The sequence below is a fragment of the Oryctolagus cuniculus genome, chromosome 18 (genome assembly GCF_964237555.1).
Source record: "Oryctolagus cuniculus chromosome 18, mOryCun1.1, whole genome shotgun sequence".
In the NCBI taxonomy this organism is placed as follows: Eukaryota; Metazoa; Chordata; class Mammalia; order Lagomorpha; family Leporidae; genus Oryctolagus; species Oryctolagus cuniculus.
The window spans coordinates 47,975,973-48,003,017 of NC_091449.1; the positions used below are offsets into that span (position 1 = coordinate 47,975,973).

General features: G+C 41.7%; 1 protein-coding gene across 3 annotated transcripts in view; it reads right to left on the reverse strand.

The window, feature by feature from the left end:
- CDH11 (cadherin 11) overlaps positions 1-27,045 on the reverse strand; it is a 164,332-nt gene that overhangs the window by 35,282 nt on the left and 102,005 nt on the right. For all 3 annotated transcript variants that reach the window (XM_070063308.1, XM_051846856.2, XM_070063307.1), the window contains 5 exons: positions 15,895-16,293; positions 10,645-10,939; positions 7,985-8,104; positions 5,975-6,142; positions 1,791-1,978 (listed from right to left, as the gene is read on the reverse strand). In XM_070063308.1, coding sequence (XP_069919409.1) covers positions 1,791-1,978; positions 5,975-6,142; positions 7,985-8,104; positions 10,645-10,939; positions 15,895-16,122 — 999 coding nt within the window. In that variant the 5' untranslated portion in view covers positions 16,123-16,293. The remainder of the gene's footprint in view (positions 1-1,790; positions 1,979-5,974; positions 6,143-7,984; positions 8,105-10,644; positions 10,940-15,894; positions 16,294-27,045) is intronic.

Here is a 27,045-nt window from a genome sequence, read left to right on the forward strand (position 1 = left end):
TCAGTGATACTATTCATTGTCCTGACATAGATTTGTTCCAGTATTGAGAGCATGCCCCTCTTTCCATGTCTATTTGCTTTACTCTTTTATGAGCATCACTTCCTGACTTCTCTTTTTCCTGTGCTGCCTAAATACCTTCTCCAAGGTCATACTTTTTTTTTTTTTTTTTTTTGACAGGCAGAGTGGACAGTGAGAGAGAGAGACAGAGAGAAAGGTCTTCCTTTTGCCATTGGTTCACCCTCCAATGGCCACCGCGGCTGGCGCATTACGGCCGGCGCACCGCGCTGATCCGAAGGTAGGAACCAGGTGCTTCTCTTGGTCTCCCATGGGGTGCAGGGCCCAAGCACTTGGGCCATCCTCCACTGCACTCCCTGGTCACAGCAGAGAGCTGGCCAAGATCATACTTTTAAACGTTGTGGAAGGTGATCTGTCTAAAGCATCTCACTATTGGTTCCCTTGACTCAAAGATTCCTCCCAACGCCAGCCTTGCTTTCTCTCACCCTTGCCTCTTCTGCTACTGACCTCTGCCTCTTTGATTCCTCTAATTAGTTTTATCAGTATTATAGTCCAATCTTTCCCATCACATCAAGGATTTTAATATCCATACTACAAAACCAACTTGAAAGTGAATGCTTGGCTAAAACCAAGGTAATCCCAGCATCCAATTCAGATTCAATGCTCCATGTAGTTAATCACAGACAGGTGTTGATTCGTCTAGAGGTAGATCACAGAGGGAACCATTTTAGAATATACAGTAATCTTTTCTTCACTTGAAAATGAGTTGATTTGGTTCTTCTCTACAAACCCTTCCAGACCCAGTTACTTCCACAATGTCTCGAGATAAAAGTTTTTCCAGAATATCCCTTCAATTCCATGTCTTCAAACTGTGAGTTGTGTCATGGTAACTGAGTCAAAGTATTTAATATGAGTTCCAGTCTTTTCAAAATTCAGTAGAATGATCATTGCCCACTAGATAAGACCAAAGGTCTTCAAAGGATTTGTGAAGAACACAGAGGATGAGAAGCTATGCCTGGATTTCAAGAATTTTTGCACCAAAATAAACATCTTTTAATTCCATTTTCCCACAAACCTTCTGCAGGACCCTCATTAAAAATAAATGAGAGAATGTGTATAAGATGTTTGTTAGGCTGCATCTGTCCAATAGTTAGTATTTGAGTAAATGCTGGATTTTTAAAAACACAACTAGTTCAAATGACAAACTCCCTCACTGGAATCAATCAATCCTAGGGGCATGCTTTTAATGACAGTCTGGATGACAATGAGGGAAAATCCATTATTGTTGTTGTTTCCCAGGGTTCATTTTTGAAAGAAAAGCAAGCAAAACATGGGTTTCAGTTTCACCAAGGGTTTGGCAAAGCAGTGAACCTCGGGTATTTGAAGTAAGAGAAGGTTTTGAACAGACTGTTTTACCAGACTCTGCTGGGCAGGGCTCAAGGGGGAGCTCCAGAAATGATCTGATCAGCGCTTCTCCTCCAAAATCTAGATGAATCTAACTGTCTCTCCTTCCGGGGAGAACTGGGCCATAATATATTGGAACTCACCAGCCATCTCAGACAGGCATTGCTAGCCCTTGTCAGCTCCTGCTGCAGTAACTAACGAACAGGGGTAGAGTTCAGCGACCTCACCAGAGCACAGGGCTCCACTGCAGCATGCAGTCAGCTCCCAGCTGAGCGCATGCTCACGTCTGACCTGTCAGATCCCAGTTGCCTTCAGGGTCACTTGGGCAGAAACCACACCACTGACATACGTGGCCATTCACCCAAACTCACCTTTTTCAGCTTCACCACACCCTCTTGTGTTTCATAGTCCGTTGTGATTTCAAACAATTCCATACCATCCCCATCAACGATATTATATGTGACTAAGCCATTTTCTCCAATGTCTGGGTCTTTAGCCTTCACTCTTCCTACTTCCTCTCCAGGGACAGCTGCTTCTGACACAGACATCTGGTATACACCTAGAAGAAGAAGAGATCTATTTTTATTTTCCTTTTTATTTGGCAGCTGTAAAGATTTTAGATTTCATGGGGTCCCATTAAATTTCTCAATGGATTTGAAACTGAACTTTCTATTGATTGAGAACATGAAAAAAGCGAATGAATGGGAGGACGATCCCACATGGCCTCCTTGCCTAAATAGTGTGTTCCAGAAAAGATGATAAAACAAGATTAAGGTCCTGGGTAAAATGACAGTGTCATCGGCCACATAGAAGGAAGGGAAAAAAATGCTGTTACAGTTTCCATCAGGATTGATGGAGAACCAGGCATGCCTTCATCTATTCAAACAAATGAGACTTCTTTCCATGTGCTCAGGATGGTCCAAGAGTTAATTCTAAGGCTCACTTACAGTTCTGTCAAGGATGCACACGCACACACACAAATTTATCTGTTTAAAAGCTACAGATAGCGCTATGTTTATTTAAAAATGGAACACAAATTTTATCTTTCAAGGTCTGTATTTTCCAGCTCTATATTTGCTGCATCAAGCACTACTTCTCTAGAAAGGTTTCCCACAGGGATTCCCTTCCATTTTTGTTATATGTATATTATATATATAATATATTTTGTATTTTAATACATACAATATAATTTTGTTATATATTATAAATAATAAATATGTATATGGTCCCCTTTATGTATATTATATATAAGTATATAATATTTACTGGGAATTAACTGGGTAGGTATTGGCACAGAGGCTAAGATAGTGCTTGGGTAACCTACATCGTTTATCAAAGTGCCTGGGTTCAAGTGACAGCTGTACATCCAGTCCCTGCCTCCCATATGGAAGAGTTTGACTAAGTGCTGGCTCCTGGCTTTGCCCTGACCCGATTCTGGTTGTTGTCAACATTTGGGTAGTGAAACAGTGTGGATGAAATCTTCTCTCCCTCTCTCTCTCTCTCTCTCTTTCACACACACACACAAAATCATTTAGAAATTATTTAAAATAATATTTATTGGATATGTAATACATACTACCCAAGTCCCTAGAGATAGCAATTGACAAACAAATCAATTCTTCCCTTAATAGGGCACATTGAAGAGAAAAAGGCAAAAACAAATGTATACCCACTCTGATCACATTGACAAGAAGCAGAAAAAAAGTAAGGTAAGGGATGTAGGGAAACAAAAGACTAAGTGGGTAACTGTGTAAATGTGTGACTGTGTTTGATGGTGTATATGTGAATGTATGTTGAGCTGTGTAGTAGATGTGAAAGTGTGTGTGTGTATGTTGTGCATAAGCATGTGTGTGTGAATGTGTGAGATATCTGTGTGAGTATATGTGTGAGCATGACTGTGAGTGAATGTGTATGCTTGCACTGAATATGTGTAGGTGCAAAGGAGAAAGAGAGACAGACCTTACTTTTGAATATGGTGATCAGAGAAGACATCCTTTAGGAGAAGGTGTGTGAATTCCTCCTGAAGGTTCTGAGCAAGACAACTATGAGAATATCTGGGGTTGAGTATCACAGGGCATGTGACTGATAGAACGCTGTGCCTACCCAGGGAAAGCAGTCACTCCCCATCTTTTGTGGGACCCTATGAGAATTGATAGTTGCCTCATAATCCTTTATTTCAATGCTTCCTTTGTGCAAACTGTTGTCTTTCACTTCCTTTTAGGAGCTATTGTGTGTTACAAGGGACATATTTAGTTGCCTGCTTTGTTCTCTCATTTACAAGAAGAGCCATCTCTCTGGTAATAAATCCATAAGTTCTAATGAAAAAGAAAGATTTCCATGGTTAACACCTTATACTAATGGTACCAGCATCATTTATAATCACACAATACCTTTATATATTCCTATACACACAAAAACATATTTGTGTTCAAATTCTGGCTTTGTGACATTCTTTGGTCAACATACTGCATTTTTCATGGAGGCTAATTCTATCTGTACGATGTACACTGCTTTAGAGATTTACAATAGTAGTGATTATCAGTTAAATGGTGGTAGTTGTAATAATGGTTATTAGTAACAACCTTTCAAAATCAGCTTTTCCTTTCTGTTGCCTTGGCAATACTATACGTTTTGCAGCGCAGTCACAATCTCCCAGATAACAATGGCTAATGCTGCCTAATAATTTATATCAGGGGCTGGCACTGTAGTGCAGCAGGTTAAGCTGCCATCTGCAGTGCTGGCATTATGAACCATATGGGCACTGGTTCAAGTCCAGACTGCTCAGCTTCCAATCCAGTTCCCTACTAATGTGCCTGGGAAAGCAGTGGAAGATAGCTTAAGTCCTTGGGCCCCTGCATCCATGTGGGAGACTTGGATGAAGCTCCTGGCTCCTGGGTTTGGCCTTGCAGTCATTTAGGGGAGTAAACCAGTGAATGGAAGATCTAAATCTCTCTGTCTCTCCCTCTCTGTCTCTATAACTCTGACTTTCAAATAAATAAATAAATCTTTTAAAAAATCTGTCAGTGTAAGATCTTAGACCAGTTTGTTTCATTCTAACAATAATCGTATTAATTAGGAACTGTAGAAGACTGCATTTTCCAAAAATGACCAAAACAACATATTTGACAGTCCTTCCATTGAAGGGCGATGTCTACATGAATTCCTCTTAACTTTGGGCAGGACGTGATTACAGTGGAAACTAGACGCTGTGACTTCTGAAGTGAATTAGCAACAAACAATGGTTTCTTCCTGGTACCATTGGGGCTCTTGGCCTCAGAATCCAGCCCTGGAGAGGCCCAGAACCCACACCCACTTGCTGGGCATGTGAGGAAGCCATCTTAAGTCTGCCAGCCCTAGTGAGAAGTCCTCAGCTGATGCTGTGGGAAACCCAGACCAACTCTCTCCTTCAAGCCTTGTGCAAATGCTGGACTCATGGCAAAAATCAAAGATGATTAAGGTGTTTAAACCACTAAATTCCAGAGTTTGCTACAGAGTAGTAAACAAGGGATTCAGGTATTATCCAGATTAGAAATGAGAATGCTGAGGGAGAGAAATGTTAACAAATGACTAGATTGCATCACCAGTTTCTGGCAAAATACCTAGCAAGGCAGATTTTATGCTTCCAGAATCAGGAGAATTTTTATATTTCCTTTTTCTCCCACAGCCTCTACTCCAGTGACGTTTTTTGGTGATGTTATTATCCTGTTTGGGGGCTTGTTTTTATATAAGAATGCTCTTTTGAGTAATATAATGGCTTAGTGTTTTCTAATTATATTTTTCATACCCAGATAGATTATTCACTTAGGACAGAGGCACTCAAATAATGTGGGAAAATGATTGTCTCACAGACTGGCCAGTGGAAGGAGGGTTCAGCTCACCCAGCTGCATCAATATAATCATATAAATTAAACTTCTTATACTGACATTTCAACTATCAACATAATATAATGAATAGTAGCATAATACGAAACATATCACTGAATAGAGAGAAAATCTTACTGTTTCACCTTGGTCAAGTTACACAAACCTTCCCCAGCCTCCCTTCTTGCTTTTGTGACATGCACAGAATACTTGCCTTGGCCACCTCACAGGGATTTTTATTGCCAGAATCAGAGGAGATAACATATGTACAAAATAATATGAGTGAAAATGCTTTGAAAAACTCTATGTAAGATATTACCCATCCATAAACAAATACAGGTATATGTTTTATAAAGATGAAATGAAACTTATCTATAGTTCTATGAATAAGTATTCTTTTTCATAAGTATTAATTCTTGAGTAATATATTGTCTCAATTGTAATTGAAAATACTAATTTACCTTCAACTAACCTCAAATGTATGACGCGAACACTGAAGCTCATTGTGATTTCTTTGTAAGTCTAATAGTACAAGTAAAAACTATAATAATTAAAATGGGGGGAAAATGGTTTTAAGAGCCCCCAGTCGTCTACATTTTTTGTTTCTGAAACCTGAATAAGCAGGAATGGCCAGAGAAGACAGGGAAGTGGCTGCAGCTCGGTTGAAAAGTGAAAGCCAAGCCCACGTACTTACTCTGCGGAAACTTGGGCGGGTTGTCGTTGACGTCAGTCAGGGTGATTGTCACTTTGGTTGTCCCTGAGAGTCCGCCCATGTGCCCGCCCATGTCCTTGGCCTGGATCACCACATGGTACTCCTCCTTGGCTTCCCTGTCCATGTTGGGAAGGGCTGTCCTGATGATACCTGGATAGTGAGCAGGAAGCATTAACCACTTTGATTTATAATAACATTATAATAACAAAAGAATAGGAGACATTCAGGAAGCAAAGTTGAATAAAACAATCCATGCGCTCAGGAGCCATTTCATTAATTTTCGTTGTTTTACAAATTTTAGGGTACATGAAGGTAGTAGCTTCATTCTTCTCAGAGATAATGATACTAAAGACTGAAATATTTGAGTCCCCATGGCAGAGGCATACATGAGCTAAACCTACACTTCTGGACGTCAAGCAGACTCTTTCTGAAGTCTACTCCTGCATGCAAGTCTTAGAAACATCTCTACGGTCTACATCAGTACTAAGATGGCACCTATTTCATGCAATGCATTAACATATTAATAATTTTCGAAAAAAAGGGGACCAAATGAGTTCCAAAAATACACACAATACTTTAATGCTTTATACATATTCTTACTGTATACTGTCACCTATCACTGATGACAATGGTAAATTAATGATTCAGTTCTACATGATCCCTTTATACTGCCTCATGATTTCCACGAAAACGACGCTCACTTAAATCTCTTGGGAACATGTGGGAGCTTCTTTCTCTGTAGATACGTGACGCTTATAGCAAAAACATGAAGAAAGCACTGTGGATGCCTCATTTCTTATCACTTTCTTACTCCCTGAGGTTCCTATGTTTCTTTACGAAGCCTGGAAACTCATTTCTCTTGGTAGGATCAAAGTGGTGATTCCTAACCATGAGTCCCTGAGGAAAAGCAAGTTGTAAATTTTAACATTCAAGAGTCTAGATGATATTCCATGTTTAACCTTGGTTAACCTAGAAAGGCAAATTATAAATGCTTTTGATGAAATAGCAAGTAACTTTATAAATTAGATTCTGAAGCAGGGTAGCTACGTATATATATATATATATATATATATATATATGCATATGTGTGTGTGAAAGCTGTATTAAGAAAATGAGCAAAATTGGTATACCATGTGCACATATACACATACATATGCATGAGGCATCTTCAAGAAGTTCATGGAAATGTGTATTATGAAAATAGTTTTGTGCTAAATAATAACTCAAAAAATTTTGCACCAACATAATACTTAATTCCATGCTTCATGAACTTTCTGAGGTCCCCTTGTGTGTGTGTGTGTGTGTGTGTGTTTGTATTTGACAACTTTTAACTCTAACAATAAATGCAGATTATTTGTAGCTGTCTTTCAAAAATATAGGACATGGTGTGGAAAAAACTAAGGATCCTTAAGAAAATATTGGGTACTAGCGGTTTCAGATAATTTCAATGTTTACTGTAGTTGAGAGTTGAACTGTGTACAAATTTAGTGAAACATTTTGCTTTGGGTTGTTGTATTTATTCAATGTTTTGGTTTGCAGAGCCTTCTTTTTGAATGCTAATGTACACTGGAACTCTATAAGCACAGTATAAGGGATGGGGGAATGTGCTTCTCCCAAATGAACTTGAATGTTAACAGCCTCCCCTAACACCAATCCTTCACAGTGGGGGCTGCTAGTTTTTATACCAGTGTTCAGCTTCTATTGTATTTTCACTAGAGTTCACAGTTTCAGATATTTTTGACATTAAAGCTGAATTTTAAGATTATATTTGCTATTGTGCATTGTAAAGTATGGGCAGAAACAACAATATTTGCAATATTGCCAACTCTAGACAAGGGGCATGCATAGGGCCTAATATTCACACTATCCCTGTAAGATGTCCTCTTATTCCATATTTTTTTTTAAGAAAATTGAGAACCCAATAGGCTTAGTGAGCAGGCTTGGACTCCATATTCCCACAGGGTCACAAATCATAAGGATGTTCCACAGTACCTGTTTGTGCCTCCACTGAGAAGTAGGGTTGTCCTTCAAGGATACTGTACACTAACTTGGCGCTATTTCCATAGGTAGGATCATCTGCATCCGAAGCTGTCACCTGGATTACCGATGTTCCTTGAAAATGGAATAAATTAATGAGCCATATCCCCTTAGCTTTTCAAGTTACATTCTTATTTACAAAGTTCCATTTTAAAATTAAACTCTGAAGACAGCCCTACAATTATTCAACATGTTCTCATTTTCTAGAGTTGAGATGCAAAACAATCTTCCTTCTTACCTTCTTAAAAAAAAAATACAGTTCCCATAGTTTAAAAATAAACATTAGATATTCACAGTACGCCGTACTATTTGGTAGTTAAAATAATAATATGAACATTATTGTAAAAACATTCCAAGACCCATGCAATTGAAATGTTCAGTATATCAAATAATTAAATAAAAATCTTCCCAAAGAGTATAATAAATGGTAATTAATGATGAATTGCTTTTCATGAAAGGACAGAGTGCAATCTTCCATCTGTAGCAGAGCAATAAATACATCATTTTATTGTTGCTTTGCATGCAATAAAATTGCTGCTAATACTACATTTTAATTAATTTATGGCTATAAATATTGTGCAGAATGTTGTTCCCCACTGGCATGAAAATTGTATCTTCCCACCTCTAAAGGTCTGGTAGCCACCAGCAGACATCTGGTGAGATCTAAGGCAAGCAATCATGGTTCAGAATAAAGGGAAACTATGGAATGGAAGGAAGATGGGATTCTATTTTCCCTTAAAACAAAACAAAAAAATATCTCCTGTTCCTTGCTGACTATAAGTTAGCAAGCCTCTGGGACATGACCTATTGGAATTCAGATCTGAGAGAGAAGCAAGAAAGAAAAAACTAGCAATCATTGACTTTCTCTGTGCCAGGCATTGTTTGGGGTACATTCCTTATATCCTGCCAGCACCCCTGTAGCAGGCATGTTTTGCATCCTTTGGACTTGTGAGAAATAAGATGTGAAGGCTGGTAAAGTTTTTAATGTATTTAAAGTTATTGCCAGAGACAAGACTATAACACAACACAGCACTTCACGAAACCCAAGTTCTTTCTGTGACATTTCAGCAGAGGGGCAAGGGAGTCCATTTATGCAGACTCTGCCTATCCCCTAACTGATAAGGTTGTCAGTAATACTCCTGCGGTGTAAAAGTAAATATCGCTTTTTTCTAATGACTTTCATTCTTTATTTCATGCAAATAACCTTTTTCAAGTTCTTCCTGAGTGCCAGGCATTATCTGTGTGGGGAGCAACTCGGACTAGACTAAGTTACTGGAATTAAGACTTATTCTATGCATCTGCTCTCCCACAATATGGCATTGGGAGAGGAGGAACCAGCTTCTACGCAGCTGCCTCCAGTTTGACCAATGAACTGCAGGAGCTGCTCCTGATTGGAGGAGAGCAGCATACTCGGCGTGTGGGTAGCAGAGTTGGGATTGGTGGAAGAGGACTATAAAGGAGGAGAGAGACAACATGCACCAGGAACATCTATCTGAAGGAACACCTGAGCAGCCCCCGAGAGAGCCGGCCGGTGGTGTGCCGCTCCCCGGCGGAAGTGGGGAAAGTGGCAGGGGGAACCGCCCTTCCACGGAGGTGGAGGGACGGCAGCCAACTGGGGAAGAACCAGCAGCAAACCCGGGGAGCGCCGAGCAGACAAAAGAACAGCGCAGGGTCCTGTGTAGTTCCTCTGTGAAGAGGGGGAGCGACAATCTGAGGCAGTGGAAGTTTAGAGAGGAAACACCATCAGGGCATGGCTAGAGAAATTAATGATTTTTATATGTAATTTACTTCTAGAACTCCACTAAGTTCTTTACAAAGATTTATATTTTATATTTTATTTGTTTGTTAATACGAGGCACATTTCTCAAAAGATCATGATTATAGGCATTCTATGAAGTCAAATGAAAGTAGCTTCCAGGAGAAGGTGCTCATTGAAGAAAAACTACAATGTTATCCATTACCAATGTGATGTGTCTTCAGGCATATTGAAAATACATACTTATTTCTGAATTAATAAATGGTGACACAGTGGTTATGTGTGAATTCTGGATCCACTGGATAGCTCAGATGACTATGGACACATTATTTAATCTGTTTATGGTTTGAGTTTCCCAGATGTAAACTATGGCAACTGAACCTACCTTATTGCAAAAATTAACCTTTGGAAACATTAAAATTAAATAAAATAGTGCATAAAAATCATGAATTAGTATGCTCCTTATGTAGAACAAACATTAATACTTCTACTACTTATTAAGCCTAAGTATGTCCTAGTGACTGGATGACCAGAAATCGTTATTCCCCTTTTACAGAGGAAGGGACTAAGACTAAAGGAATGGATATAACTGGTTCACACAGCTAATAAGCATAAAGACCAGGTTACTCAGATTCAGTCAAATTCTTCCCACTCCACTCTTATTCATGCTTTACAAACTCAGATTTTAAAACCTGAAGGTCATACTAAATATTTGAAATTGCTGCATATACAATGATTTTGTTTGTTATTTTTTTATGACAATGTAAGTTCTACAGCCTGATTTGGAAAAACAGGTACAAGCCCACCCACTCACAGACATCCAGTGGGGAATTGGAACAGGTCTCTCCCACTTACGCACCCACATTGGACCTCTCGGGCACGTTGGCATGGTAGGTCTCATGCAAGAATTCTGGAGGGTTGTCATTAATGTCCTGGACTTTGACGATGAATTCTGATGGTGGCTCCAGTGGCCGGTTAGTGTCCCTGTCCACCGCCTGAGCCATCAGTGTGTACTGGGCTCTCTCCTCTCGGTCCAACGTCTTGGTTGCATGAATGTTCCCTGATTTGTCATCTATCACAAAAATGGTTCCAGCTCCTTCACCTGAGAGAATGTATTTAATGTTCCCATCACCAGAGTCAATATCGGAATGAAGCTGGGAAAAGAGAAATCGAAATTTGTTATTCCATGGGAAATGCAATAGGGAGATAGAGACTCACACACTGAGAGCTATAAATGCTGTGTGAACATGCATGCACACACATATACATACCACAACAGGCATAGTTCCACTCTCATTTTACAAATGAAGAAATAGTCTAACAGAGTACCATTGTCTTGACCAAGTTTACACAGTTGGGGAACAGTAAGACTAGGTTTCAAAAAAAAATTTAATTCTAAGAATTATATTCTTCTCCCTTCTCTGCACACATACAAAATATATACACATATACATATTTGTTAACAGCTACTTTGAAACAATTGTAGGCACATTTATAAAAATATAAACAAATATGCACTGCGTAAAACTCCCATTCCATTTTCCCTATTCAGACGTTACCATTATTGCCAGTTTCTTGTGAATCCTCTAAGAGACATTATGTTCTATGAGCATGCAAGAATATTTATACAAAACATGCATGCCATTAGCTTATTCTTATACAACAAAGTTCCATAGTGCACACATCATTCTTCTGCTCACTGTTTTCCTTTCACAATAAATTCAGGTGACTCCCACATGAGTAAAGACAGGTCCACCTCATGTACAAATGTACAAATGTGACCACTGTTCGTTTCAGCAATCCTCTTCCCAAGGACACTTAGATTGCTTGTAAGCTTTTGTTATGATAACAATTGAATTGATAAGCGTTTCCCAGAAGACCTGCTATGTGTCACACATAGTACTAGGTTCTGAGCATGTGGTCTGCCTGAAAGAAGCATTCAAACTAACCCTAAAGGATCAGAATCCAAGTCCTTAGACCCCAGAAAGAACAGTAAATATCCTTGAGTTTTTCACCTCTTTGACAAAACCTAGAGATGAGATAATGCTGAACTAATCCAAAGGAAATCATCTTGGTGCCCTAACAGCCACTCCTACCCCTTTCTGTGCTAACGTGCTCTGTGCTTTGGCAGTTGGACATTCCCCGAAGACCACATCTGATTTTCCTGTAGCAATGAACTCCCCACCCTCCTGTGTGGCCCAGCCCCAGTTTCTGCAACTGTCATCTGCATCGCCATCATCATGCCATTTGTGGGAATAAACATTGATTTTCGCTGCCCTCTTAGGCTTCAAGAGTAGCCTTGAGTCTACCCACTCCATTAGAAAACCCACTGTAAGCTAAAATGTTTTATTCAAATGGCACTTAAAATAATAATTATTAGAATTATTGTCATTTAACATGATAAAAGTAACATGATTTTACTAATACATCTCAATAACATTATTAAGGATACTGTAATTATTGTTATGAAATCAAGACCTAGGGAACTTATTCAATCACAAAGCATGGTTGCTCATATCGCTTTTAGAAATTTTCATATCGTTTCGATTTCCAAAAATATATCTAATTGATTTTCAGAGCTTCAGTGAAATGTTCAATATTCTAGTTTGGGGATACATGTAGGTACAAACTACGAAGACTGTTTGTTTATCATCCATAGTGTTTCTCTGGGAGAAAAAAAAAAAGGCATACTTCCTTCAGTATTTGCTATTCATAGCAAGCTTTGTATAGGCAACAAATTATGGCTAAAACAGTTCTTATGAATAAGACAGTTTGTGAGTGAAATATAAAGTTGTTTGAGAGCCTAAAATGGACAAGCTGAATTGCTCTAATCTTCCTACAAGTCTCCTCAATGAAGGCATGGTGCCTGCTCCCAAATCCCTGAACAACTTGTGTTTGTCTGTTTTCCATGCTTCAGACTTAGCAAAAGTTACGGACTCAGTTTTGTGAATGAGTAACAAAAATAAACACAACGCTGACTTTCAGGGAATTCCCTAGACAATGAAAGTTGCTGGGGGTTTTCTTGTGTTACATATCAATTTGGCAAATTTCTTGGGAATTAAACAGATGTATTTCACAATCAGTCCAATAACTGAAAATTTTACAAAACATACTCCTCATTATTTTTTCTACCTTGTTTTCAGATTTGAAAGGTGAACGTAAATCCTCTTTTATTCTAACAAACATGATTTATATAACTGACAATGATATTTATTAGATTCCACACAAAAAGCAGCTTGGGAACCACTCAGGGCTATCAAGGGATCTCACTGCTGAGGCTTACACAGGCAATTCCTAACTCCAAAACTGATGACTTCCCCTCTGTGTAGCACAGCATGACACAAGCTGTGTTTCCTACAGGAAACTCAAAACTCTAAGGTTTGCCAAATTTCACTTTTTTCAGGGCATCTTAAAGCACTCAACCTAGAAAGTCATCAAATCAGAGATTGTTAGGGAACGATCCAGCTACTCCATTTGCTCTATTTATGTGGTACTATCTCAGCACTATTTTGAAAGGAAGATCCACAGGATAAAACCACCTTATTTCTTTTTCTCCCATCCAACCTGACATCAGACTCATTCTCCCTTGCCTGGCTTTTGAATACTGCATACATTGAGTGACGCCAGGGTGTTCCTTTATTCTCTCCCAATCGTCTTCCCCTTGCTTTTGCTTTTGCCAGGATCCCTTCTGGTAGACAGAACAATTACTTGCTCCACAGTGGTGCCAAAGTGGTTCTGCAAATCCTGCAGCTCCACCCTCACCGCTGCCCAACATTCCCACTGCTTCCCACTGAGAAAGTCCCTAAGGTAGAAGGTTCTGTGTTCTCAGAATGATCCATGCACAGCTCTCCCCATCACTGAAGCCACATAGTCCCTGCAACTGCCTATGTCTCTTCTCTGGGCACACAGCCCGTCTTCTCCACTTTGGGAATTCTAATACCAATTATTTTCCCCTGTTTCCATTTCCTAAGTCTATTTTGCATCTTCCCATTTTGTGGATAAATTAGTTAAACTCTTATTCCTTAGGCATCTTTTCAAGAATACATATTCCCAACCCTAAATAATATTATTGAGAGTCTAACATGAACCCCCTCCAAGGGTGCCAACCACATACACATGGGGTGCTATTCTCATGTTGAAAAAATATTGAAATTCATGGGGCTCAGACATGTACACCCCTCAAATCTACTTTTGCTCCTTTTCCTATTCACTGGATAACTTGATCATATTCCAGGCCACAAGTTACTGCCATGTTCCTCACAAAACCTTCCTCCATGTTTCTCAAATGTTACCCTGTACACAAATAATCACTTGATAATGAGTTTCTTCATTACCCTACTTCTCATTTTAGTTATTTATAGACAGAGTGTTGTCATCTGTAGGTTGCCAAATGCCTGCAACAGCCTGTGTTGGGTCAGAGCAGGAGTCAAGAGACAGGAACTCAATCTAAATCACTCAAATGGGTGGCAGGGATACAACTATTTCAGCCTCCTGTTACATGTTAGCAAGAAGCTGAAGTAGGGAACCATAGCCAGGACCCAAGCCAGACATTCCAATATGAGAAGTGGGCTTCCCCAGCCATGCCTTAACCACTGTGCCAAGTGCCTACTGCAATCCTGAACTTCTTAAGCTCAGGAGTTATCTTATCTTTGTTAATACCTGCCTATCACTCCATTTGTACATGGTAAGATTTCCTTTCTTGGGGCCAGCGCTGCAGCATAGTGGGTTAAGCCACCTCCTGCAGTGCTGGTATCCCATATGGGCACTGGTTCGAGACGCAACTGCTCCACTTCTTTTTTTTTTAATCTTTAGAAATTTTGGTGTTTCTTTTTTTAAAGAGATTTATTCATTTATTTGAAAGGCAAAGTTACAGAGAGGCAGAGAAAGAGAGAGAGCGGGGTCTTCCTTCAGCTGGTTCACTCCCCAAATGGCCACAATGACTGGAGCTGGGTGGATCTGAAGCCAGTAGCCAGGAGCTTCTTCTGGGTCTCCCACATGGGTGCAGAGGCCCAAGGACTTGGGCCATCTTCTGCTGCTTTCCCAGGCCATAGCAGAAAGCTGGATCAGAGGTGGAGCAGCCAGACTTGAACCGGTGTCCAACTGGGATGCCGGCAATGCAGGCAGCTGCTTTACCAGCTATGCCATAGCACCAGCCCCAATTGCTCCACTTCTGATCCAGCTTTCTGCTCTGAGAAAGCAGTAGAAGACAGCCCAAGTGCTTAGGCCCCTACATCCGCATGGGAGACCCAGAAGCAGCTCACGGCTCCTGGCTTCGGATTGGCCCACCTCTGGCCATTGCACCCATTTGAGGAGTGAACCAGTGGGTGGAAGACCTCTCTCTCTGCCTCTGCTCTGCCTCTGTTTGTCTGTAACTCTGCCTTTCAGATAAACAAATCAATCTTTAAAAATAGGTATCATTTCTTATGCTTATATACACTTATCTCATTGTGGGTAACGTAACTGTCCTCTGAAAGACAGCTGTTTGTACATCATGAATGAATGCAATCTTTCAAACATGTTTTTGACTCCCTTTCTACACTTGCACCTTCTTGGAGGGATACACAGTGAATGCAGAACCTGAGTAGTGTTAAGAATCCGAAGCCTCCCCAAATGGCCTTTGCCATCACTATGACAATGAGGACAACAACACATCTTTGTGATGTGCATTTGCCTATCTCTTCAAATCTGAGCTTAGTACCAGCACCTGCAATGCAGTTTGGAATCTATTGAGGGAAACAGAAAAATCAGAGATATGTGTGATGAAAAAAGGAAGCTAGGAAGTAAGAGTCATCCAAGGTGAGGTGAGGGTGTGGTCAAGGACACGACCCCACTGTCGAATGGCTAAATAAATTATGAGCATTTCCTTCAATAGGCTCTTACCTAAGCATAAAAGTGCAGATTTTGTGGCACAATGGTAAGTGGAAAACAGAAGCTATCTCAACATGGATAAGGCTGAATTTATAAGCAGACCAGAAGGATGTGTGTACAATGACTTTGATATTTTGCTGACAGTAGACCATTAATACTTTCCTTCTTAGAATTTTTTCCCATAGGCTACTATTCCAGTGGTAGAAAGGGATAAACAAAGACTAAAAGGAGGTAGCATTACCCTGCCCACAAGCACGGGGTCAGGTCCGGTGTACTCCTCTATCACGAAGAACTGGTTCCAGACCCAGCCTCTCTTGGAGCGCTGCAGCACCTGGCCCTCCTTGCCCTTCTCATGGTGCCCATGGAACGAGGGCCGCAGGTGGCTCCGCCATTCTGGGCTGAATGCCTGGCTGTGGCACAGCATGCCCAGGCACACCAGGGCAGCTTGTAAACAGTAATTCTCCTTCATTTTTGGTTATGTGGTAGGCACAGGAGAAAGCGGCTGTCACCCCTTCTGCAAGCCGTGTGGCGAACCTTCCAACTGTGGCCTCCAGATGTGTCACACAGACTTCTCTTGGAACAGAATGTCTCCACTTGCTGAGCACATCACGTCAGGGGTGCCCACTTCCCCAGTCAGGTTCTGCAAGCAGAGGGAGAGAGAGGTTAGACTGACTTCAGACTCCATCCTCACCTCATTTCAGCTCTATTCAGTAAAAGCTTAGCTATAGTATCTGTTTTACTACTTGCCAGTTTGGGACAAGGTAGCTTCTTTGAATTCAGTTTGCTCATTATCAAATGGGAATCAGACTCATACATACTACAAGGTCATCACGGGAATTAAATGATTAATGCCTGTAAGTCTTTTAGCACAATTCCTAACACAAACAAATGTTCTATATTTATCTGTTATTGTGATTGATCAGGAATGTGCTTTGATATGTTTTTAAAAATTTATTTGTTTGAAAAGCAGAGTTACAGATACACAGGGAGAGATATAGAGAGAGACAGATCTTCCGTCTGCTGGATCACTCCTCAAATGGCAGCCAGGGCTTGGCCAGGCTGAAGCCAGGAGTTAGGAGCTTCTTCAGGGTCTCCCACGTGGGTGCAGGGACCCAAGCACTAGGACCATCTTCCATTGTTTTCCCAGGCCGTTAGCGGGGAACTGGATTGGAAGTGGAGCAGCCAGGACTCACACTGGCACCCAGAGGGGATGCTAGCATCACAGATGGTGGTTTCACCAGCTACACCACAATGCTGACCTCTTGATAGGTTTTTGTAATGGGAAAATGGTGCATTATGGGAGCTCAAGAGAGGGGACGGAATGTAATAAGTACTGAAGGAATCCTTCTGGAGGACAGGATGGCTCAGTTCAATTCTAAGTGAGAATTACCATAATAAGAAGGAATAAGAAGCTGGGGCTGTCATCGTGGTGCACTGGCTGCCACACCAGCATCACATAGGCATCCAATTTCATTGTGCCAGTTCAAGTCCCTACAGCTCCATTTCTGATCCACTTCCTGCCAACATGCATGGGAAGGCAGCAGATGATGAGCCAAGTATTTGAGCCTCTATCATCTGAACTCCATTTGGTCTGGCTTTGGCTTGGCTCAGACCTCAATGTTATGGCCATTTAGGGGAATGAACCAGAAGATGCAAGATATCTCTTTCTCTCTCCCTCTCTCTCTCTGTCTCTCTCTCTCTCTCCTTCTCCCTTCCTCTATGTTGTGCTACCTTTAAAATAAATAAATAAATCTTTAAAAAAAAAAAGAAGGGAGTGGGATCAGTGCTATGGCACAGAAGGCTTAGACATGGCCCACATCCCATACGGGTACCAGTTCAAGTCCCGGCTGCTCCACTTCCAATCCAGCTCCCTCCTAATGCAACTGGGAAAGCAGTTGCAGATGGTCCAACTTTCTGGACCGCTGCATCCCATGTGGGAGACCAGAAAAAGTCCTGGCTCCTGACTTAGGTCTGGTCCAGCCCCAGCCACTGTGGTCATTTAGGGGAGTGAACAAACCAATGGATGAAAAATACCTCTCTCTGTCTCTCCCTCTCTCTGTAACACTGCCTTTCAAATAAATAAATCCCTCTTTAAAAATTTAAAAAGAAGGAAGAGAAAGTGATGCCATGCAGAGGCAAAAACACAGAGGTCAAAAACACAGTATGTCTCAAAACCTTCAGCATGAAGTGGGGGGTAAAGGCAGGCAATGCATGTTGCTATAAGACAGCTTGGAACAGATCCTGAGAAACAATGGATAGTTACTAAAATATGTTGGAGAAATATAGATGAAGTTACTGCTGACACATTGGTGGGTCAGTGAAGGTTACAGTGATCATGTAGGGCTATAGTGTCAATTCAATGAGCAAGATTAGCTCTTGTCTGGTCAGCGGTTCAACAAAACCACTGAAGATCCTCCAGGAGCTTGGTAGTCTCATAAAGGATACTTGATAAGTTCTCTCAAACCAGAAGAAGTAAAATATCACAATATGCCCCAGCAGCTGGTTCAACAGTCTTCTTGGCGCAGACGTTGCACATCTACTCATCAGTACAGAGGAGGAGTTTCTAACATCTTCGCCTTTCCACACTCCTTATGGGTTTCTGAGCACGGTCATTCCTGCCCCCTCCAGCACTCTGGTTCTTCTCTCCAGTCTTCAAGTTCCTGGATTTAAGCTTTCTGGTGATGAAAGCTTAATTCTCCCCTAAGGAACCTCCTCGCTCCCTCTCAGGGAGTCCCACACTTTCTTCTGGAAACTCACCCATTCTCTCCAGAATGCCACTCAGATACCAGTCAGAGCCCTGGTGTCTGGAACCTGACTGCCTCACAGACACCCCCAGTCCCAGTGGGAAGGAATACCAGAAAATTCTGTGCATGGAGGAGGACATGTTGATAGTGAGGTGACACCTTATTTCAGCACCGGTGGTTCTAAATGAAACTAGTGAGCTTTGCACATTGTAGGAATAACCCCCATTAATGAATTCTTTGCTATGTGGTTTGAAAGAAGTGGTGCAGGGAAGAGAGGAGCAGGAAAGGATAGCATGGCTCTTGTTAAAGTGGACAGTAACTACATGTGGAGGTCAGACAGGCCAGAATCGGACCTCCACTTCTGTATCATACAATGTGGAGGACTTGGGGCATGTCCATCAGTCCCTCCAAGCATCGGTGGTATCACATGAACTTTGTGTCCACACAAGGCTGAACACATCATGGGAGTCTCCACCTGAGCTGGGGAAATGTTCTACAAGTGGCCTCCAGCACCATATTCTTGGTTAGAGTTCCAGTGAGATTCTGTGAGGTATTTCTTCAGACTCATATACTGCCTCCTTACTAGACTGGAAGCCTCATAATGGTTAGGATTGTTTCTTAGTAGCAATTATTATGTCCAATAACTAAACATATGATTTGAACCACATACTTCAGCTTCATACTGGATGTTGCCTCTACAGAAATTTAAGAAAAAGCAAGAGAAAGGAAAGAACAGATGGTGTGGCAGGAATCCTGCCCATTTTGTATCGTGCCAAGTATTAAGTGTTCATTCACATGGCGATAAATTATTCTTGCATATAAACTGTGAAGTGTATTTGAAAGAAAGGGTTTAATTAGAGTTGATATCTCTGCACCTCTTACTTCTGGCTGCCATTTTGCTGTAAAGCACAATTATTTCTGACACAGGAAGTGCTGAAACTAGATGACAACTTTTTTTCTCTTTATAAAAAAATTCTTGCTTAGTACTAATGAATTTAAGAGTTTCTGCGTGACCAATTAACAATAATCTTCACCCTTTGTTCAAAAGAAGAGATTCTCTCTTCTAATGGAAAGAATACAAAAAATCAATTTGCCTTCACTTTATTTATTTATGTATTTATTTTCACTTTATTTGAAAGGCAGAGAGAAACACAGAGAGACAGGGAGAGATCTTCCATCTTGCTGACTCAATCCCCAAATGTCCTCAACATCCAGGGTTTGGCCAGGACATAGCCAGGAATCTGGAACATACTCTAGAACTCCCATGTGAGGGTCAAGGACCAAAAATTTTGAAAAATCCCCTCCTGCCTTCCAAGAAAGTGCATTAGCAAGAAGCTGGATTGGAACTGGAGGAGCTGTTATATATATACCAGGCACTCTGACAGGGGACATGGGTATCCCAAGTGGCATCTTAACTGTTGTGTCAAATGCTTGCTACCCAAAATGCTCTTAAAAGTAATTAATCAAACTCACTAATTTTAAGTAATTTAATATCTACATATAATATGTAAAGGTGTTTTAATGGTTAATATTAGCTATGTACAAGAAGAACTTGAGGACATATTTTTGTTTGTTTACTTTCAGAACGAACATCTATTTAGCAAACGATTTTTTAAACCACTGTTCTAAAAACTTTACAAATATTAACTCATCTATTAATTTCTATATCAACCTTATGAATGGGCACCATGGACAGTCTTACTTTAAACGATGCAGAAATCAGTGGCCCAGATAGATTAAGCAATGTGTGCAAGGCTTGGTTTCTGGAGATAGCGGGGCTGACATGTGAACTGTTCTTACCTAATGAACAATACCAGCTCTTGGTGTTTGTATTTGAAGTTCAGAAGGAAACAGACATTGTAACTAAAAAATAAATGGTCGTTTAGAAGCCACATAAAGGTAGAAAGTAAGCTAATATTGTAATTTGATACATACTAATAATATGACTATGATGAGTATATTAATAAGCATTAACATTTATCAAGTGTTAACTGCCTAACACTGATGTAAGGGCTTCTCATGAGTTACTGTCAAATCTTTACAATAATTCTAAAAAGTATTGTTATCCCCACTTCGTAGTAAATAGTTTGAGGCATACAAAGATTAAGTAACTTGCCCAAGATTACACAACATGTTTGCACCCTCCATGTTTTGTTTCACAGACGGCATTCTTAACCCCTACAATTCTACCTGCACTGCCTCTCAGAGAGAAGCCGCAGATCAAATTAGAAATACATTCCTGTGCACACACAGTAGCCTTATTTACTTTATTTGAAAGAGACAGAGATGGGGACAGTGACAGACAGACAACCAGAGAGACACAGGCAGAGATAGACAGAGATCTTCCACCTGCTGGTTCACTCTGCCTGTGTCCACAATAGCTGAGGCTGGGCCAGGCTGAAGCCAGGAACCTGGATCTCCATTTTAGTGAACCACATGAGTGGCGGGGACTCAAGTACTTGCATTACCACCTGCTGCCTCTTGGGGTGCACATAATAAGGACAGGAGCATGGGAAGTGGAGCCAGGACACCATCTCTGGCCCACAGATATGGGATGCAGCATCTCAAGCAGTGTCCGTCAAACACTTGCCTCTAATTTAAGTTTAGAGAGCACTAACAGGGATGAGGGAGACTATGACAAAAAGTATCAACCAACCTGAAAGAGGAACGGAAAGGAATTCATAACAACAATGAAAGAGAAGACAAATAAGAGGTGATTACATCTGCCTATCAGTATCAGAGTACAACCGAATCCCTATGCAATGCAATACACAGCAGTTCATCTTTGCTTTTTATTTTTAAAGCTCTGTTTCAAAGTTGCTTAATGTTTAAATTAAAGAAAGATATTCAAGGAGATTATTTTTATTTTCTCCTCTCTTTTTAAAAAATGCTTCCAGGCCCAGCACTGTGGCATAGCAGTTAAAGCCACCACCTACAGTGCTGGCATCCCATATGGGTGCTGCTTCAAGCCCTGGCTGCTCCACTTCCAATCCAGCTCTCTGCTATGGCCTGGGAAAGCAGTAGAAGATGGCCCAAGTTGTTGGGCCCCTGCACCTACACTGGAGACCCAGAAGAAGCTCCTGGTTCCTGGCTTTGGATCGGCCCAGCTCTGGCCATTGTGGCCATTTGGGTAGTGAACCAGTGGATGGAAGATTTCTCTTTTAATCTCTCTCTCTCTCTCTCTCTCTCTCTGCCTCTCTGTAACTCTGCCTTTCAAATAAAATAAATAAATATTTAAAAAAAAAAAAGAAAATACTTCCAGGATCTAGAGAACTGATTGATGTATTCAGTGAGACAGACTTTGCAGGAATCTCCTATGAAAATTAATAAGAGACCGCCCTCCTAAGAAGACCTTGACGTTGGTAATAATCAGGGAAATATATCAGTGGTCTAATTGGTTTTAATAAAGATCCCCCAGGGCAGTTCTTGAACAATCCTTCCATTAAAGCACTTTTCCAGCACTATGCCTGGATACCTAAGCACTGAGGTTTCACTAAAACATACAGGAAGACTTTATTTTATGATGGGAGCATATTGCTTGGAGGGGAAAATAAATGTTGTTGAAAGTCACAGGAGTAATAACATGACAGGAAAATGGATTTGCAAAACCACCAGCTCTAAGTGGAAGGCTCACCCTCTGTCTGGAGAGCAGAGAGTCCCTCTTAAGCTACTGTGCCTTGAGCATGTAACTCTCTTGCTGTGCCTGCTTTTGTCTCCGTAAAAGAAAATGACATATACGGGTGTTTAAGTATATGTGGACTCCTGCTGGAAATTGTTATCAGGGAGAGAAAGAAAGATGAAAAGCATAGCAGAAAGCAGCTTTCTCCTCCCCACAGAGCTGCAAGGACCAGTCAGGCTGACCCGTTTTCACTTACTGGTAGCTAATTTACAGTTAAAGACAGGTTATCATTACATTAAGAGTATTGTCATAGCCCACACCAGAACTCAAAACCCCACTCTGTCCCCTTGCTGGTGAGCTCAGGGGCTCTGCTCTCTTTTTCAACAAACACAGCTTTGTAACCAATCGGATTCTATTATGCAAATTAATTCAAGCATATTTTATTCCCAGTTCAGATCTCATCACTCAGCACTGAGCTGGTCTCTCCTTTCAAATCAAATCACAGGAATTATGCTATGTCTGTGGAAATCACAGAGATTGGGGGAGAGGAAGTAGTACAAGAATTATTGAATCAAATTCCTTCTTCCTTGATTTCCACTCTTAGCGCATGGCATAAACTGGGGGTAATCAATGCTTTTCAGGTACAAAAAAAAAAAAAAAAAAAAACGCAAGGACCATGGAAAGGGTTATTGCATATACGCTGTTTCATTCTTTGATATTGAATCCAAATGTTAGAGTATGCAGAAATTAAGGCCGCTTATCAATAACCAAGACATCCTCTGAACTTGGGTGGGAATTTAAAAACTGCTACCAGTTAAGTCTGTACTTGCTTCTGGAGAAACAGAGCACCATACAGCTCTGGAAGTGGAAAGATCATTCACTACCTGTGTGCCTGGTTAACCTGGGACTGAACCCTGTTTCCATCACTTACGGGCTGCATAAAACTAAGTAGTAAGAGCAAGTACTATGCTAGCTCAGGTGCTTGATTTTTCTGGTACTAGGCTGCATGCTCAGTGCTTGATACACACCATTTCATTGCGTTTTCACCAAACCCCATATAACTATCACTCAGATTTTATCGAGGAGAAAACCGAGGCTAAGAGTGATTAAGCAACTCACCCAAGCATGCCCTGAACTGTTGGTGACACAGCAACTCAAGTTCACTTTTATATGACTGTTAAACCCAACCTTGGCTTTGAGCTGTTACTTAACTCCCGGACTCTGGCAGTCCATGTTCCTGGTGTTCAGCATAAGAGGAGCGCGTGATTCATTGCCAATGAGCAACTCAGCATTGCATTTCATACCAGACATAATCTTTGTAGATGTGAATTCCACTTATTTTTAAGTATATATAGGCAGCCTTTATAATCCTAGGGTCTCATGACCACAATCAATTATAAGAATCCAAAATAAGGCCCCAAGTTTCACATCTGTGGAGTCTTGTAGTGATTATTTCTCTCTTTGGGTAATTAAATCATCTTCAAATGATAAGATGATAAAGTACAATATGTGCAATGAAGAATTTATTATTTGTGCTGTATTCAATTTTTAAGAAATGCTTTTTCTCACTGCAATATTTTTAAATGTTAATCATTAAGGTGAATAAAATATATCAACACATACAGGAAATAACACTGTCTGTAGTGTCATCATTGGCTATGAATAAATGCTCTAAATGAATGTGTGGGAAGAGATCGATCTTACTTTCAATTTTTCTTTTGCATGAGTTAAAATACCTGAGGGAGTATCAGGGCAAAGTAGCAATGATAAACAGATGGTTAACATAATGTAATGTCATTTGTAGTAACAAATGCCTATACGTAAACCTTCCTTTGTCTCGGGGCTGTAAATATGTATAAACCTTTTTTTTAATTTGCCCAGCCCTTCATTCAGCAGTAATTTTCATGGTGCTGGGCTTAGGTGGGACCTTGGGGACATCAGGATATCAATACACCTTCCATCTGTACACTATCTTCAAACAAGGGTCAGACCGTGGTCTAAGCAGGTACATGGTGGTAAGATGTGACCAGTGCAATCATCAATACATTCAAGAGCACGGAGGAATCAATGACAATCCTTCTGCAGACAAACCCTTAACTTATCAGTGCTGTCTCCCCATACCGGCCTACTGCAGCTTTTTCCAGATTAAGAACCATATATTCAGCCTCTCCAGAGCCCGGAGCCTCCATGCCCACTCTGAGATGAATATGCCCTTCCCAGTGACAACCAAGCCATGTGCCAATTGTTGATTGCTTCAAACTGTGCAACCTGGCTCAAATGATAGTCTAGGCAAACCAGAGCCTCTTGAGAACCCGAGTGAAAGATAACAGGAACCCTCTGCAGTTAGGGAGGCAGCTGAAGCAGGAGCGTTGCGAGGCACCTGAGCAAGGCCGTAACCACTGTCTGTTCGTCTCCCTCTCTCTCTGTTGCTCAGTCTAATAAATAATAATAAAATAACTTTTTAAAGATTTATTATAATTACTTGAAATACAGAATTACAGAGAGAGAGAGAGAGAGAGAGAGAGAGAGATTTTCCATCTGCTGGTTCATTCTCCAAATAGCCGCAACAGCCAGGGTGGGCCAGTAGCCAGGGGCTTCTTATGGGTCTCCCATGTGGGTTCAGGGACCCAAACACCTAAGCTACCTTCCACTGCTTCCACAGGCATATTAGCAGGGAACTGGATCAGAAATGGAGCAGCCGGGACTCAAACTGGCGCCCATATGGGTTGCTGGCATCACAGGCGGAGGCTTAACCTACTATGCCATAATGCTGACCGTAATAAAATAACTTTTTAAAAATGAAACCAAAGAGAGTCAAATATGGTTTCTATCCACAAGCCACATAAATTGCTGAATGCACGCCCCATGCTCTACAGATCATGGCTGTCAAGGTCTGTCTACTGCAGTTTCCATGGGGCTGAGTACTACTAAGCTCACCTGCAGTGTCCATCCTCTGGATGACAATAAGCCTCCTGCACACGGGCTAACATGAGTGCTTTCTGTTAGCATCAGAACAGCCAGCCTAGGATAATCAAGAGGGAAATGGAAGCTGGTTCTCTGGTCATGAGAAACCAGAGCAGATCATTTGTTCAGATCTAGAAAATGTCATATTTGAATTTCCAAGGAAGTCTGGGACATTAGAAAGAGCTCCAGACCACGGTCACCACACATGTGTTCTGGAAGAGGCTCTGCCACTGAATTGCTGTGCAACCTCAGAAAATGCAGTTCTCTCTCTGCAACTCAGTTTCTCCTTTTTTAAAATGAAGGCTGTGGGAGGAGCCTCTCAAGAGTCTTCTAGGGCCGGCACCGTGGCTCACTTGGTTGATCCTCCGCCTGTGGTGCCGGAATCCCATATGGGTGCCGGGTTCTAGTACCAGTTGCTCCTCTTCCAGTCCAGTTCTCTGCTGTGGCCCGGGAAGGCAGTGGAGGATGGCCCAAGTGCTTGGGCCCCTGCACCCACATGGGACACCAGGAAAGGGCACCTAGCTCCTGGCTTCGGATTGGCGCAGCTCTGGCAGTAGCGGCCATTTGGGGGTGAACTAATGGAAGGAAGACCTTTCTCCCTGTCTCTCTCTCACTGCCTAACTCTATCTGTCAAATTAAAAAAAACAAAAACAAACAAACAAAAAAAAAACAAAAACAAAAAAAAAAAAAAGGAGTCTTCCAGGGCTGCAGAAGCCTGAGAGTCTGTGCCGTGCCGAGAGAGAGTGGCCTTCCCAGATGGAGGTTTTCATCTCATTTTGAAGGTTTAGGGCCCCGATGGCAGGACCACTCCGTGTGCTACAGCATCTACTACACCATGTACTACTACACGTACTATGTTAGTACTACACCACTCCATGTACTATGCCCCACTTACGTAGGATTTAACAGGAAAGGACACTTAGGGTTGGACAGTGCAAACCTGCAGACAAGCCCAGCGTCAGGAATCACACTTCACCAGATGACCCACGTGAATCCACTCAGGATTTCCCATAAGCAGATGGAAGAGGCCTGAGCTGTCAGGCATGAGCAGGAGAAACGGAGGTGAGAGCGGCAGCCCTCACAGAACAGCTAAGAGCAAGGGCAGAGGAGACGGAAGGCGCTGGAGGGCCAGCGCTCAGGAGTTAGTCCTCACTGGACACGTGAGCCAGGCTCAGGGCGCTCAGGGCGCTAGGACCGCGTGAGCCAGGCTCAGGGCGCTCAGGGCGCTAGGACCGCGTGAGTCAGGCTCAGGGCGCTCAGGGCGCTAGGACCGCGTGAGTCAGGCTCAGGGCGCTCAGGGTGCTAGGACTGGTCTCAAAGCAGGGGTGCTGTGAGGAAAAGAGGTAAAGCATACAGAAACTCTTGTCTGGTCCCTGTCACGGGGCACCTACACATACAGCGTAACCTCTGTGCGGACGCGGCTCTCTTCCTTGGTGCTCTCTACTGTAACAGAGCGCGTGGCTGGCGTGTGGCAGGTGACTGGGAAGAAAAGGAAGAGATGTTGTTCCCTCAATGAAATTTCACAATATGGGGCAGATTCAAAAAGTTCATGGAAAATGTGCATCAGGAACCAAAATAAAAGCATCTTTTCATTACATTGAAAGCTATCTTAATCATTTACATATTGATTACATATTAATATTCAGTGAATCTTTTGGAGTTCCTTGCTATAAACTGTAAGCACCAGTCACCATGCAACAAGGTATAACCCTTATAAAGGGCTCCAGAAACCCACTTTCTGTTAGAGTAAACCAAAAAACCAGTATTATAGATTGCTAAGACTGTCATAGAAATGTCTGAGGGGGGACCAGAGCTGTGACGCAGCGGATTAATGCTCTGGCCTGAAGCGCCAGCATCCCATATGGGTGCCGGTTCTAGACCCAGCTGCTCCACTTCCGATCTGGCTCTCTGCTGTGGCCTGGGAGAGCAGTGGAGCATGGCCCAAGTCTTTAGGCCCCTGTGCCCATGTGGAAGCTCCAACTCCTAGGCCGGTGCTGTGGCTCAATAGGCTAATCCAATTGCTGCGGCGCCGGCACACCAGGTTCTAGTCCCGGTTGGGGTGCTG